This window comes from Grampus griseus, assembly GCF_964374135.1.
Source record: "Grampus griseus genome assembly, chromosome: X".
Classification (NCBI taxonomy): domain Eukaryota; kingdom Metazoa; phylum Chordata; class Mammalia; order Artiodactyla; family Delphinidae; genus Grampus; species Grampus griseus.
Window position 1 is genome coordinate 75,106,628 of NC_138999.1, and position 15,341 is coordinate 75,121,968.

General features: G+C 35.5%; 1 protein-coding gene across 3 annotated transcripts in view; it reads left to right on the forward strand.

The window, feature by feature from the left end:
- The window catches only part of KLHL4 (kelch like family member 4), a gene marked incomplete at its 5' end in the record, with an annotated part of 112,999 nt that overhangs the window by 78,653 nt on the left and 19,005 nt on the right, over nt 1-15,341 (forward strand). For all 3 annotated transcript variants that reach the window (XM_082681278.1, XM_082681279.1, XM_082681280.1), the window contains 2 exons: nt 1,501-1,663; nt 3,423-3,635. In XM_082681278.1, the coding sequence (XP_082537404.1) occupies nt 1,501-1,663; nt 3,423-3,635 (376 nt within the window). The remainder of the gene's footprint in view (nt 1-1,500; nt 1,664-3,422; nt 3,636-15,341) is intronic.

Genomic DNA, 15,341 nt, shown 5'->3' on the forward strand with positions numbered 1-15,341 from the left:
AAAACAACTATACCCCAATTAAAAATAAATAATAAAGGTCATCCATCTGAAAAAAAAATTAATTAAAATAAAATTAAGCTGCACATCACTGAGATTTAGCCAAACGCTTAGTGAAAATGTTTCCAAAATGCTGAAAAGCATAAGCAAATGATAAAAGACTGTGAAAGTTTTTCTTGTTTCAGATGTCATACTTGCTATAATCCTATCTCCATTCTACCGGTATTTTAAAGGGGTCCCACTTCAGGAAGGATAAAAACTTTTAGAAGGAATACATTGTTGAAGAGCACGAAACTACAACAGGGAGTTTTTTGTAAACTCAATTTAGAGAAAAGAACACTTGATAATGGAGAGACATTGTTTCTTTGTTTCATTGTTTCAAGGGACTAGTTTCTAGTGTCCCTTCACATAAGAAGCAAAACTATATTTAGGCAAAATCCTTAGGATACAGTTTGAAGGCAGAAATATTTAGAAAAAAAACACTTTGGTTGAGAGTAGCTCTAAATTATACTTAATCCAGAGGTTCCAAAAAAGTTTAAGAAGGAATGGAGACTTCTGGAACAGTGGGGAACTGATTCTCCTGTGTATTTGTCAAGTTATATCTTTCTTCATGCTAGACTCCGTACGATTCAATAACAGAGTTTCTTAAAAAAATAAAAAGCTGAACAATTGCATTGTTCTTTAAGAACTGAATTTTACACAGATAAAGCATGCCATATCCAGGACTGGTATTATTTGCCCCAAAATATCTGATAAATTATCTATATCAAATGATAGACTATGTAATTATTCAGCTCAGTTCTGTCAGTGTGATGTTTAGAAAACATATCTTACAGAGAAATCAGAGCAAATTGTTAAATTCTAATTGATATTACTAAAGAGATAGGAGAGGTGATGAGGGTATACCTCTGAGAGGCGGATTGAGATGGTGAAGAAGGTAAGGTGGGGAGGAACCAGTTACGTGAATTCCCAGAGCAGATGAGAAACAGAAAGGGGCTATTTATAGTATCTACTGGAACAAATTTCTAACTAAACCTCAAAAATCCTTGTCTACTTAGTTATCTCATGGGAATTTTTTTATCCCTATAATAAAAATCAGGGATTAGAAAGACCTATCACAGTTAGCCTACAATTCTAAGATTCATCTAAGATTCAATATCATACCTCATCTATCACTTACATTTGAAAAATAACTTTGAAATTATGCCAGAAAACAAATCAGCTTCCCTTTTCTATTAATCCTGAGAAAAGTTGTGTCCCACTACTTCCTTTGACTTCAGCATTACAACCATGATACCCTAACTATGCCTGAAAATTTCCTAGGGTTAAAAGACCATATTAATTTTTATATCAAGATCAGTAAATTATTAATTAAATGATTATTTACAAAACCATTTAAGAGATACAAACAAATTTTTAAGCAGTCAGTTCCTTGAAAAATGAAACAACATCCATTGTGTGTGGCCTACCTAGGTGAGCCCTCATGCTATTTTTACACTTTAGGCGTAGCCACACTTGAAGGACCAATGTATGCTGTTGGTGGTCATGATGGATGGAGTTATCTAAACACTGTAGAAAGATGGGATCCTGAGGGACGTCAGTGGAATTATGTGGCCAGTATGTCAACTCCTAGAAGCACCGTTGGTGTTGTTGCATTAAACAACAAGTGAGTAAACTCAAGCATGCATGCTTTTGCTCCCATTCCATGTGGTACAGCACTTCAGTGATGTGATCCACCAATCAATAAGCATTCCCGGTGACCAGGACATCCTAGCTATTGATAGTAGAAGGCCTTTGTTGGAACTCTCCCTTCATTTTGATGGAAAATATTTATCTAAAATGAACATTTAATTAAATATCCTGTAGTCCTTTGCTACTCCAGTGTGGTCCTGAGACCAGTAGCATCAGCATTACCTGAGATCTATTTAGAAATGCTGAATCTTAGCCCCAGCCTAGACCCCCTGAATCAGAATAGACATTTTAACAAGATCCTCAAGTGACTTGTGTGTACATTAAATTTGAGAATCAAACAAGTTCCAATCTTACCCTCAGGAAGCTACCATTTTTTACATTATAACTTATTCTTGACTTATCAAAATTTTGGTAAGTCTTTGTAATAGGCCAAGTCTCTTTGTTCTTTACCATTCACTCTCCTGAGTATTTTAGAATTACAACTAGTACCACCTTTCTGAATCTTTCCCTCTTCCTGATCGCTTGCCTATAAGAGAAGCTAATATATTGAAACCCAATGACGTTAGAGGTTTCTACGAGCTTGAATTGTTCTCCTTGCAGGTAATTATGTGCTTTCTGACAAGGAACCTTTGGAGATAATGACCAGCATATAGGAAAGACTTGAATGATGAAAAATTCAGACACCAGGATGGGTCAGTGGCAGGAGACAGCCTTGTATGTCTGTACTGACTATGCATATGCATAAAGCCAATATCTCATCACATAATTGGGTTCAGTAGAAATTTCAATACAATTTCAAGTAAAATTCAATTTCAATTTTAGCACCTTGTGCAAGGAGCAGGAAATGTCTATAGTTAAGAGGAGACCCAGACTTACAGTGTCTTAGAGATTAAAATTCTCCTAAATCTGATTATCTCTTGCCTAACCTGAATGATATCAGGCGACTCAGTAGCAATCTCCTACCTTTTACAGAAGAAGCTGAAATCATCGAATCTGACTAATTTAATTTTGTCTTTCTGACTTGCTATTGTTCACAGTTGAGCATGAAGGGCAATTATAGACATATAGTTTAATAAATGTTTATCTTCTTTATTGATGCAGGATTAAATTTAAATTAGATTAAAAATACTGCTCATCAAAAGAATTGGCATTTAAAATTTATGAAAGAAATGTCATAGCCAATATATCTTTCTAGGAAAAAAATCTGGTTTCTAAGTTTTATTCTATTCCCCTAGTTACTTATTAAATTAATATCTTCTTAGTTACAAATTTTTTTTACACTAAATAAAATAGTTCATAGAAAACAACAGGGATTCTAATGCTAAGCAATTAAACCTAGCTAAAATTGTAAGGTTGCCATAGTTGGGTTTTGGAAACATCTTACCTTTCTCTAAAAATGTTTAGCTTTATTGAGGTTTAACTGACAAATACTACCAACAATTTTGAAATCTCCCTTCTTTCTCTGTACTTCACTTCCAGTGGGATCCTTTAATCTATTATATCATGTCAAAGTAACTTTCACAAAAATGATGAAACAGAGAGGTTTAGGGTAAGGTAGACCTTAACAAATGCCTTTAGGTAACTATCCATTCACAAATTCAGGCCATTCACTGTGAAATACTAAGGGAGTAGAACACACAGTTCAATGCTTTGCACAAGGTTCTGTCACTTTCATTCTATGCACAAATTTACACACACACACACACACACACACACTTCTGTCTTTTTTCTAGGCTATATGCTATTGGTGGACGTGATGGAAGTTCCTGCCTCAAATCTATGGAATACTTTGACCCACATACTAACAAATGGAGTCTGTGTGCTCCAATGTCCAAAAGACGTGGAGGTGTGGGAGTTGCAGCATACAATGGATTCTTATATGTTGTTGGGGGTCATGATGCCCCTGCTTCTAACCATTGCTCCAGACTTTCTGACTGTGTGGAACGGTAAAATATTCCTTTTTATTCATGTATTTATTTGGTTATTTGTTTTTATCAGAAATAAGAAGGATTTTTAAGCTACCAGAAAGTAGTCTTACAAATAAGTATTAATTCTTACAGCGGTATAATCCTTTGTAAAGTTGTACACTTACTCCTAGGCCTGAAATATTGTGAAGAAATCCTCCTTATGCATTCCAGATTCATCATAAGAAATGTATAAAAAGAATGTGTTGTTTTATCATTTGATAGTCACCCTGTAAAATGAGACAAAAAAATGTAAGAATAAATAAATTTTATTACAAGCTATGTCATTCAACTATTTACCAGCTCAAATCAAAATAACTTTACTGTTTTGAAAACAAAATCAATCCTCAAAGGATGAAGGCTTATCACTACAAAATAAACTGAAAGATTTCCCAAAGAGAAGTGTTAATAATGTTTTGAACAATGACTCTATTGCATTAAGTATTTAATTTCCCAAAGGTAACTTCTTTGAATGGGAGACATGCATCTGGACAAATAAAGCGCACTGTTTTTTTAAATGTCAGTCATATTACTTTGTTGTTTTACCATTCATATTCCCTTTCAAGATAGAAAAATATATATCTATATGCACAAACATAACAGTTGATAATATTAACCATGTTCCAGTGACAAATTTACAGTCAGTAAAGTTATCAGAATTCAGAAGACAGAGATCAATACGAATGGAGTCCTCAAGGGAAATTCATGAACAAGATAGAATTTGTACTTTGTAGGCATAAAAAAGAATGGAGGGAATTTCAGGTCTAGGAAAAAGCACAGCCAAAACCCTGAATATAAAGGAGAAACCTTCATAGATATGAGCAGAGACTTTAGGTTGAAACAATTTGGAAGAACAATTCAAAAACACAATTAAGCACCAGATTTTCTGATAGCCTGAAATGTCAAGGTGGAAACTTTTGGATTTCATCTTGTAGGCAAAAGGATAATTAAATTTGGAGAAATGGAATATCACAAAGAAAATAATTTGGGGGAAATTGATTTACAGTGATATGTAGGATATAATGTAGGGAAAAAAGACTAAAGGAAAGAATACGAATATTATGTTTTCTTCTGAAAAGCATAATCGATGATGTTAATACTTCATTTCTTATAGGGAATAATTGATTTATGATAGACTTTTTCCTTTTTTTTCTGTTTTTTAAAGTTTAATCATAAGTGACCAGCTCCCTGCTACTCAGTGTATATCTGGAATGCTTTTCCTGACATTGGATCTTAAGAGATGCAAACAAATTTTAATTTAACATTATGCAAAACATAAAAGAGTTCAATTACTGTCTCAATATATAATATATTATAGTCAAATATATGTGACACTGAGATTATCCATATCAGTTTTCCCCAAAGTTAGCAAAGTAGTAGTTGATCACCTCTTCATTATGCTAGATATTTTTAGTGTGGCAAAACATACATCACATAAAATTTACACTTTTAACCATTTTTAACTGCACAATTCAGTGGCATTAAATACATTTACATCGTTGTGAAAACATTACCATCATTCACCTCCAGAAATTTTTTTTTCATTTCCTCAAGCGGAAACTCCATCCTTATTAAAAAACAAATCCCCATTCTTCCCTCACCTCAGTCACTGGCAGCCACCATTTTACTTTCCTTTTCTATGAATTTCATAATCCTAGGTACCTCATAAAAGTGGAATAATACATAATCCTTTTGTGTCTGGCTTATTTTACTTAGCCTAGCAATAATTGTTCAAGTCTCATCCATGTTATAGCATTTATCCAAATTTCCTTTCCTTTTAAAACTGAAAAATATTATATTATATGTACATACAGCATCATTTTCTTTATCCATTCATTTGTCAATGCACAAATGTGTTGCTCCACCTTTTGTCTACTGTGAATAATGCTGCTAGGATATAGGTGTACAAATATCTGTTTGAGTCTTTGCTTTCAATTCTTCTGGGTATATACACAGAAGTAGAGTTGCTTTATCATATGGCAATTCTATTTTTAAATGTTTTATTTTTAACATCATTATTGGAGTATAACCATTTTACAATGGTGTGTTAGTTTCTGCTGTATAACAAAGTGAATCAGCTATACGTATACATATATCCCCATATCCCTTCCCTCTTTCATCTCCCTGCCACGCTCCCTAGACCATCCCTCTAGGGGGTCACAAAGCACCAAGCCGACCTCCCAGTGCTGTGCTACTTCTTCCCACTAGCTATCTATTTCACATTTGGTAGTGTATATATGTCCATGCCACACTCCCACTGTGTCCCAGCTTACCCTTCCCCTCCCCATGTCCTCAAGTCCATTCTCTACATCTGCATCTTTATTCCTGTCCTTCCCCTAGCTTCTTCAGAACAATTTTTTTTTAATTTAGATTCCATATATATGTGTTAGCATACGGTATTTGTTTTTCTCTTTCTGACTTACTTCACTATGTATGACCGACTCTAGGTCCATCCAACTCACTACAAATAACTCAGTTTCATTTCTTTTTATGGCTGAATAATATTCCATTGTATATATGTACCACATCTTCTTTATCCATTCATCTATCAATGGACACTTAGGTTGCTTCCATCTCCTGGCTATTGTAAATAGTGCTGCAATGAACATTGTGGTACATGACCCTTTTAATTATGGATTTCTTAGGGTATATGCCCAGTAATGGGATTGCTTGGTTATATGGTAGTTCTATTTTTAGTTTTTTAAGGAACTTCCATACTGTTCTCCATAGCAACTTTATCAATTTACATTCCTACCAAAAGTGCAAGAGGGTACCCTTTTCTCCACACCCTCTCCAGCATTTATTGCCTGTAGATTTTTTGATGATGGCCATTCTGACTGGTGTGAGGTGATAACTCATTATAGTTTTGATTTGTATTTCTCTAATGATCAGTGATGTTGAACATCCTTTCATGTGTTTGTCAGCAATCTGTATAACTTCTTTGGAGAAATGTCTATTTGGGTCTTCTGCCCATTTTTGGATTTTTTTGTTTTTGTTTTTTTGAAATCGAGTTGCATGAGCTGCTTGTATATTTTGGAAATTAATCTTTTGTCAGTTGCTTCATTTCCAAATATTTTCTCCCATTCATAGGGTTGTCTTTTCATCTGGTTTATGGTTTCCTTTGCTGTGCAAAATCTTCTAAGTTTCATTAGGTCCCATTAGCTTCTTTTCCTTTTTATTTAGATTTCTCTAAGAGGTGGGTCAAAAAGGATTTTGCTGTGATTTATGTCTTAGAGTGTTCTGCCTATGTTTTCCTCTAAGAGTTTTGTAGTGTCTGGAATATAAACATTTAGGTCTTTTATCCATTTTGTGTTTATTACTGTGTATGGTGTTAGGGAGTGTTCTAATTTCATTCTTTTATGTGTAGCTGTCCAAATTTCCCAGCAACACTTATTGAAGAGGCTGTCTTTTCTCCATTGTATATTCTTGCTTCTTTTATCAAAGATACAGTGTCCATATGTGCGTAGGCTTATCTCTGGGCTTTCTATCCTGTTCCATTGATCTATATTTCTGTTTTTGTGTCAGTACCATACTGTCTTGATTACTGTAGATTTGTAGTATAATCTGAAGTCAGGGAGCCTGATTCCTCCAGCTCCATTTTTCTTTGTCAAGATTGTTTTGGCTATTTGGGAACTTTTGTGTTTCCATACAAATTGTGAAAATTTTGTTCTAGTTCTGTGAAAAATGCCATTGGTGGCTTGATAGGGATTGCATTGAATCTGTTGATTGCTTTGGGAGTACAGTCATTTTCACAGTGTTGATTCTTCCAATCCAAGAACATGGTGTATCTCTCCAACTGTGTGTATCATCTTTAATTTCTTTCAGCAGTGTCTTATAGTTTTCTGCATACAGGCCTTTTGTCTCCTTAGGTAGGTTTATTCCTAGGTATTTTATTCCTTTTGTTGCAAAGGTAAATGGGAGTGTTTCCTTAAATTCTCTTCCAGATTGTTCAGCATTAGTGAATAGGAATGCGAGAGATTCCTGTGCATAAATTTTGTATCCTGCTACTTACCAAATTCATTAATGAGCTCTAGTAGTTTTGTGGTAGCATCTTTAGGATTCTCTATGTATAGTATCATGTCATCTGCAAACAGTGACAGCTTTACTTCTTCTTTTCCGATTTGCATTCCTTTTATTTATTTTTCTTCTCTGATTGCTGTGGACAAAACTTCCAAAACTATGTTGAATAATAGTGGTGAGAGTGGGCAACCCTGTCTTCTTTCAGATCTTAGTCGAAATGTTTTCTGTTTTTCACCATTGAGAATGATGTTGGCTGTGGGTTTCTCATATATAGCCTTTATTATGTTGGGTTAAGTTCCCGCTATGCCTACTTTCTGGAGAGTTTTATCATAAATGGGTGTTAAATTTTGTCAAAATATTTTTCTGCATCTATTGAGATGATCATATGGTTTTTATCCTTCAATTTGATAATATGGGTATCACATTGATTGATTTGCATATGTTGAAGAATCCTTGCATTCCTGGGATAAACCCCACTTAATCATGGTGTATGATCTTTTTTATGAGTTGTTGGATTCCGTTTGCTAGTATTTTGTTGATGATTTTTGCATCTATGTTCATCAGTGATATTGGCCTGTAAATTCCTTTTTTTGTGAAATCGTTTTCTGGTTTTGGTATCAGGATGATGGTGGCTTCGTAGAATGAGTTTCGGACTGCTCTTTCTCTTACTATATTTTGGAAGAGTTTGAGAAGTATAGGTGTTAGCTCTACTCTAAATGTTTGATAGAATTCGTCTGTGAAGCCAACTGGTCCTGGGCTTTTGTTTGTTTGAAGATTTTTAATCAGAGTTTCCATTTCAGTGCTTGTAATTAATCTGTTTATATTTCTTCCTGGTTCAGTCTCAGAAAGTTGGGCTTTTCAAAAATTTGTCTATTTCTTCCTGGTTGTCCATTTTATTGGCATATAGTTGCTTTTAGTGATCTCTCTTGATCCTTTGTATGTCTACAGTGTCAGTTGTTACTTCTCCTTTTTCATTTCTAATTCTGTTGATTTGAGTCTTCTCCCTTATTTTCTTGATGAGTCTGGCTATTTTTTTTTATCAATTTTATTTATCTTCTCAAAGAATCAGCTTTTAGTCTTATTGAACTTTGCTATTGTTTCTTTCATTTCTTTTTCTTTTATTTCTGTTCTGATTATTATGATTTCTTTCCTTCTGCTAAGTTTGGGTTTTCTTTGTTCTTCTTTCTCTAATTGCTTAGGTGTAAGGTTAAGTTGTTTTTTTGAGATTTTATTTGTTTCTTAAGATAGGATTTTATTGCGATAAACTTCCCTCTTAGAACTGCTTTTGCTGTGTCTTGTAAGTGTAGAGTCATCGTGTTTTCATTGTCATTTGTTTCTAGGTAGCTTTTGATTTCCTCTTTGATTTCTTCAGTGATCTCTTGGATATTTAGCAGTGTATTATTTAGTCTCCATGTGTTTGCCTTTTTTACAGTTTATTTTTCCTGTAATTGATATCTAGTCTCATAGCGTTTTGGTCAGAAAAGAAACCTGATATGACTTAAATTTTCTTAAATTTACCAAGGCTTAATTTGTGACCCAAGATATGATCTATCCTGGGGAATGTTTCATGAGCACTTGAGAAGAAAGTGTATTCTGTTGTTTTTGTATGGAATGTCCTATAAATATCAATTAAGTCCATTTTATTTAATGTGTCATTTAAAGTGTTTCCTTATTTATTTCCATTTTGTATGATCTGTCCATTGGTGCAAGTGGGGTGTTAAAATCTTCTACTGTGATTTTGTTACTGTTGATTTCCCCTTTTATGGCTATTAACTTTGGGCTTATGTATTGAGATGTTCCTATGTTTGGTGCATATTTACAATTGTTATACCTTCTTCTTGGATTGATCCCTTGATCGTTATTTAGTGTCCTTCTTTGTCTCTTGTAGCAGTCTTTATTTTAAAGTCTATTTTGTTTGATATAAGAATTCCTACTCCAGCTTTTTTTGCTTTCCATTTGCATGGAATAACTTTTTCCATCCCCTCACTTTCAGTCTTTATGTGTTCCTAGGTCTGAAGTGGGTCTCTTTTAGACAGCATATATACGGGTCTGGTTTTTGTATCCATTTAGCCAGTCTGTCTTTTAGTATGAGTATTTAATCCATTTACATTTAAGGTAATCATTTATATGTATGTTCCTATTACCATTTTCTTAATTGTTTTGGGTTTGCTATTGTAGCTCTTTTCCTTCTCTTGTGTTTCCTGCCTAGAGAAGTTCCTTTAGCATTTGTTGTAAAGCTGGTTTGGTGATGCTGAATTCTCTTTACTTTAGCTTGTCTGTAAAGTTTTAATTTTTCCGTTGAATCTGAATGAGATCCTTGCTGGGTAGAGAAATCTTGCTTGTAGTTTTTTCCCTTTCATCACTTTGAATATATCCTGCCACTGCTTTCTGGCTTGCAGAGTTTCTGCTGATGGTCAACTGTTAACATTATGGATATTCCCTTGTATGTTATTTGTTGCTTTTCCCTTGCTGCTTTTAATTTTTTTTTTTGTATTTAATTTTTCATAGTTTGATTAATATGTGTCTTGGCGTGTTTCTCCTTGGATTTATCCTGTATGGGTCTTTCTACCCTTCCTGGACTTTATTGACTATTTCCTTTCCCATATTAGGGAAGTTTTCAACTATAGTCTCTTCAAATATTTTCTCATTCCCTTTCTTTGTCTCTTCTTCTTCTGGGACCTCTATAATTTGAATATTGGTGCATTTAATGTTGTCCCAGAGGTCTCTGAGACTGTCCTCAATTCTTTTCATTCTTTTTTCTTTATTCTGCTCTGTGATAGTTATTTTCACTCTTTTGACTTCCAGTCACTTTTACTTTCTTCTGCCTCAGTTATTCTCCTTCTAGAGAATTTTTAATGTCATTTATTGTGTGGTTTCTCATTTTTTGTTTCCTCTTTAGTTCTTCTATGTCCTTGTTAAATGTTTCTTGTGTTTTCTCCATTCTATATCCAAGATTCTGCATCATCTTTACTATCATTACTCTGAATTCTTTTTCAGGTAGACTGCCTATTTCTTCTTCATTTGTTTGGTGTGGTGGGTTTTTACCTTGCTCATTCATCTGCTGCATATTTCTCTGTCTTCCCATTTTGCTTAACTTACTGTGTTTGGGGTCTCCTTTTTTCTGGCTGCAGGTTCATAGTTCCCATTGTTTTTGGTGTCTGCCCCCTATGGGTAAGGTTGGTTCTGTGGCTTGTGTTGGCTTCCTGGTGGTAGGGACTGATGCTTATGTTCTGGTGGGTGGGCCTGGACCTTATATTTCTGGTGGGCAGGGCTGCATCTGGTGGTGTGTTTTGTGGTATCTGTGAAATTAGTATGATTTTAGGCAGACTTTCTGCAAATGGGTGGTGTTGTGTTCCTGTCTTGCTAGTTGTTTGGCATGGTGTGTCTAGCACTGGAGCTTGCTGGTCATTGACTGGAGCTGGGTGTTAGCATTGAGACTGAGATCTCTGGGAGAGCTTTCGCCATTTGATATTACATGGGGCCAAGAGTTTTCTGGTGGACTAATATCCTGAACTCGGCCCTCCCACCTCAGACTCTCAGGCCTCACACCTGGCCAGAACACCAAGACCCTGTCAGCCACACAGCTCAGAAGAACATGTAGAAAAAAAAATAAAATAAGAAAATAAAATAAAGTTATTAAAATTAAAAAAATTAAAAAATATTGAAATAAAAATAAAAACAGTTTAATAAAAAATATGAGAGCAACCAAACCAATCAACAAATCCACCAATGATTACAAGCACTAAAACCTATACCAATATAAACATGAAATCAGAATCTAGTCAGTCGCATACAGCAAACCCAAAGTCAACTGTTGCTCCCAAAGTCCACTGCCTCAATTTTGGGATGATTCATTGTCTATTCAGGTATTCCACAGATGCAGGGTACATCAATTTGATTGTGGAGATACAATCCACTACTCCTGAGGCTGCACAGAGAAATTTCCCTTTCACTTCTTTGTTTGCACAGCTGCTGGTGTTCAGCTTTGGATTTTGCCCCGCCTCTGCATGTATGTCACCCTTGGGCATCTGTTTTTCACGAAGACAGGAGGGAGTTAAAGGGAGCAGTTGACTAGCGGACTCTGACTCACTCAGGCAGGGGGAGTCAGGGGTACGGAATGCACAGTGAGCCTGTGGTGGCAGAGACCAGTGTGATATTGTAACAGACTGGGGCATGCCATGTGTTCTCCTGGGGAAGTTGTCCCTGGATCATGGGACTTTGGCAGTGGTGGGCTGCACAGGCTCCTGGGAGGGGAGGTGTGGATAGTGACTTATGCTTACACACTGGCTTCTTGTTGGCTGCAGCAGCAGCCTTAGAATTTCATGCCTGTCTCTGTTGTCCACACTGATAGACGTGGCTCGCGCCTGTCTCTGAAGCTTGTTTAAGCAGTGTTCTGAATCTCCTCTCCTCGTGCACCCCAGAAAAATAGTCTACTGAATCTTAGGCATTTCCAGACTTTTTCCCATACTCCTTCCCAGCTAGCTGTGGCGCACTAGCACCCTTCAGGCTGTGTTCACGCAGCAAACCCCAGTCATTTTCCTGGAATCTGACCTCTGAATCCCGAGTCTCAGCTCCCAGCCCCCACCCGCCCCAGCAAGTGAGGAGACAAGCCTCTCAGGCTGGTGAGTGCTGGTCAGCACTGATCCTCTGTGCGGGAATCTCTCTGCTTTGCCCTCTGCACCTTTAGCTGTGCTCTCCTCTGTGGCTCCAATGCTTCCCTCCCGCCCACCCCCCATTTCCACCAGTGAAGGGGCTTCCTAGTGTGTGGAAACTTTTCCCCCTTCCCTGCTCCCTCTCAGAGGTGCATGTCCCATCCATATTCTTTTGCCTCTGTTTTTTTCTTTTTTCTTTTGCCCTACCCAGGTACATGGGGAGTTTCTTGCCTTTTGTGAAGTCTGAGGCCTTCTGCCAGTGTTCAGTAGGTGTTCTGTAGGAGTTGTTCCACATGTAGATGTATTTTTGATGTATTTGTGGAGAGGAAGGTGATCTTTACATCTTATTCCTCTGCCATCTTGAAGGTCCTCCCTATTTTTAAATGTTTGTGGGACCACCATACTGTTTTCCATTTCAGCTACACCATTTTCTATTGCCACCAACAAAACAGAAGTATTCAGATTTCTGTACATCTTCACCAACATTGTTTTCTTTTGTTTTTCATGGCTATCCCAATGGATTTGAAGTAGTACCTTTTTGTGGTTGTGATTTGAGTTTCTCTAATGATTAGATATGTTGCACATCTTAACAGGTGCTATTGGCCATTTTTATATCTTCTTTATAGAAAGGCATATTCCAGTCTTTTGCCCATCTTTTAATCAGGTTGTTTTCCTTTTTGCTGTTGAATTATAGGAATTCTTCATATATTCTCTATATTAACCCCTTGTTGGATATGTGATTTGCAAATTGTTTCTTTCATTCCATCAGTTGCTTTTTCATTCTGATGATAGCACACTTTGATGTGCAAATTTTTATATTAAATCCTATTTATCTATTTTTTTCATACATTGTACTTTTAGACTCATATCCAAAAGATCATTTCAAATCCAATGTTATAAATAATTTCCCCTATGTATTCATATAAGAATTTTACTGTTTTAGGTCTTATGTTCAGGCCTTTGATCTGTTTGAGTAAATTTTTTATATATGGAGTAGGGTAACGATCCAACTTCATTATTTTATATGTGGATATTCCGTTTTCCCATCAGCCTTTGAAGCAGCTGGAACAACAGTCCTTTCCCCATTGAATCTTCCTGGCCCCAATGTCAAAAATTATTTGACCATGAATGTGAGGGTTTATTTCTGGGCTCTGTATTCTATTTCATTGGTAACTACATCTGTTATCATGCCAGTACCACACTCTTTATTACTGTAGCTTTCTAATAAGTTTTGTAATCAAGAAGTGTGATATGTCAATCTCTCTCCATCTTTTTTCAAAATTATTTTGGCTACTCTGGGTATCTGAGATTCCATATGGGTTTATAATGGATATTTCTATTCCTGCAAAAAAATGTTATTGGGGTTGTGATAGATGTTGCATTGAATCTGTAGATCACTTGGGTGATATTGACATCTTAACAACATTGAGTCTTCTAATCCAGGAACACGTGGTATCTTTCCACCTATTGGTGTCTTCTTTAATTTCTTCCTTTCCAGTGTGGATGCATTTTATTTCTCTTCCAATTCTAACTAGTAATTCAGTATTATGTTGAATAGAAGTAGTGAAAATTCTTATTATTGTCTTGTTTTTGATCTTAGAGAGAAAGCCTTCGGTCTTTCCCCATTGAATATGATAGATCTGGGTTTTCCACATATGGCCGTTATTATGTTGAGTTGGTTTCATTCTATTCCTGCTTTGGGTAGGGTTTTTAATCATTAAAGGGTGATGAACTTTGTCACATAATTTTTTTGCATAAGTTGAGATAATCATATGTTTTTCCCCCTTCATTCTGTCATTGTGGTGTGTTGCATGGATTGATTTTCGTATGATAGCCCATTGTTGCATTCCAGGAATAAATCCCACATTATTATGATGAATAATCAAATTAATAATGCTGGTGAATTCAATTTGCTAGTTTTATGTTGAAAATTTTTTACATCAGTATTTATTAGGAGTATTGGTATGTAGTTTTCTTATAGTGTCTGGCTTTGGTATCAGTGCAATGCTGGCCTTATAGAATGAGTAAGTGTTACCTCTTCTCTAATTTTTTGGAAGATTTTGAGAAAAAATGGTGTTAATTCTTTTCTAAATCTAAAGTAAAATTCAACAGTAAAGTCATCTGACCCTAGGCTTTTCTTTTTTGGGAGATTTTTGAATACAGTTGACCCTTGAACAACATAGGTTTGAACTGCACAGGTCTACTTAGATGTACAGTTTTTTTTCAATAAATATGTACTACAGTACTATACAATCCTTGGTTAGTTAAATCCAAAAATGTGGAACCATGGATATGGAGGGAGGACTGTAAAGCTATACACGAATTTTTGACTCTACATAGAGTTGGTGCCCCTAACACTCATGTTGTTTGAGGATGAACTGTACTTTGTTGGGATACTTTTGATCTCCTTACCATTAGAGGTCTATTCAGATTTTCCATTTCATCTTAAAAATAGAAATTTTCTAATGGTTCAATCTTGATAGGTTGTGTGTTTCTAGAAATTTGTCCATTTCATGATGGTTAATCAAATTGTTAGTGAACAATTCTTGATAGTACTTTTATAATCCTTACTTTCTGTAAAATCAGCACTAATTGCTGCCTCTTTCATTTGATTTTATGGGAGTTTTGTCTTCTTCTCATACTCAATCTAGCTAACAGTTTATCAATTTTGATGTTTTGCAGAACCAACTCATAATTTCATTGATTTTCTCTATTGTTTTGTTTTCTCTATATTATTTATCTATGATCTAATCTCTATTATTTCCTACCTTATACTAGCTTTGGGTTTAGTTACTCTTCTTTTCTAGTTTATTAAGGTGTAAAGTAAGGTTTTTTGCAGGGTTTTTTGTTGTTTTTCTTTTAGTATTTTGGTTTTTTTTTTACATATTTATTGGAATATAATTGCTTTACAATGGTGTGTTAGTTTCTGATTTATAACAAAGTGAATCAGTTATACATATACATATGTTCCCATATCTCCTCATTCTTGAATCTCCCTCCCTTCCACCCACCCTAT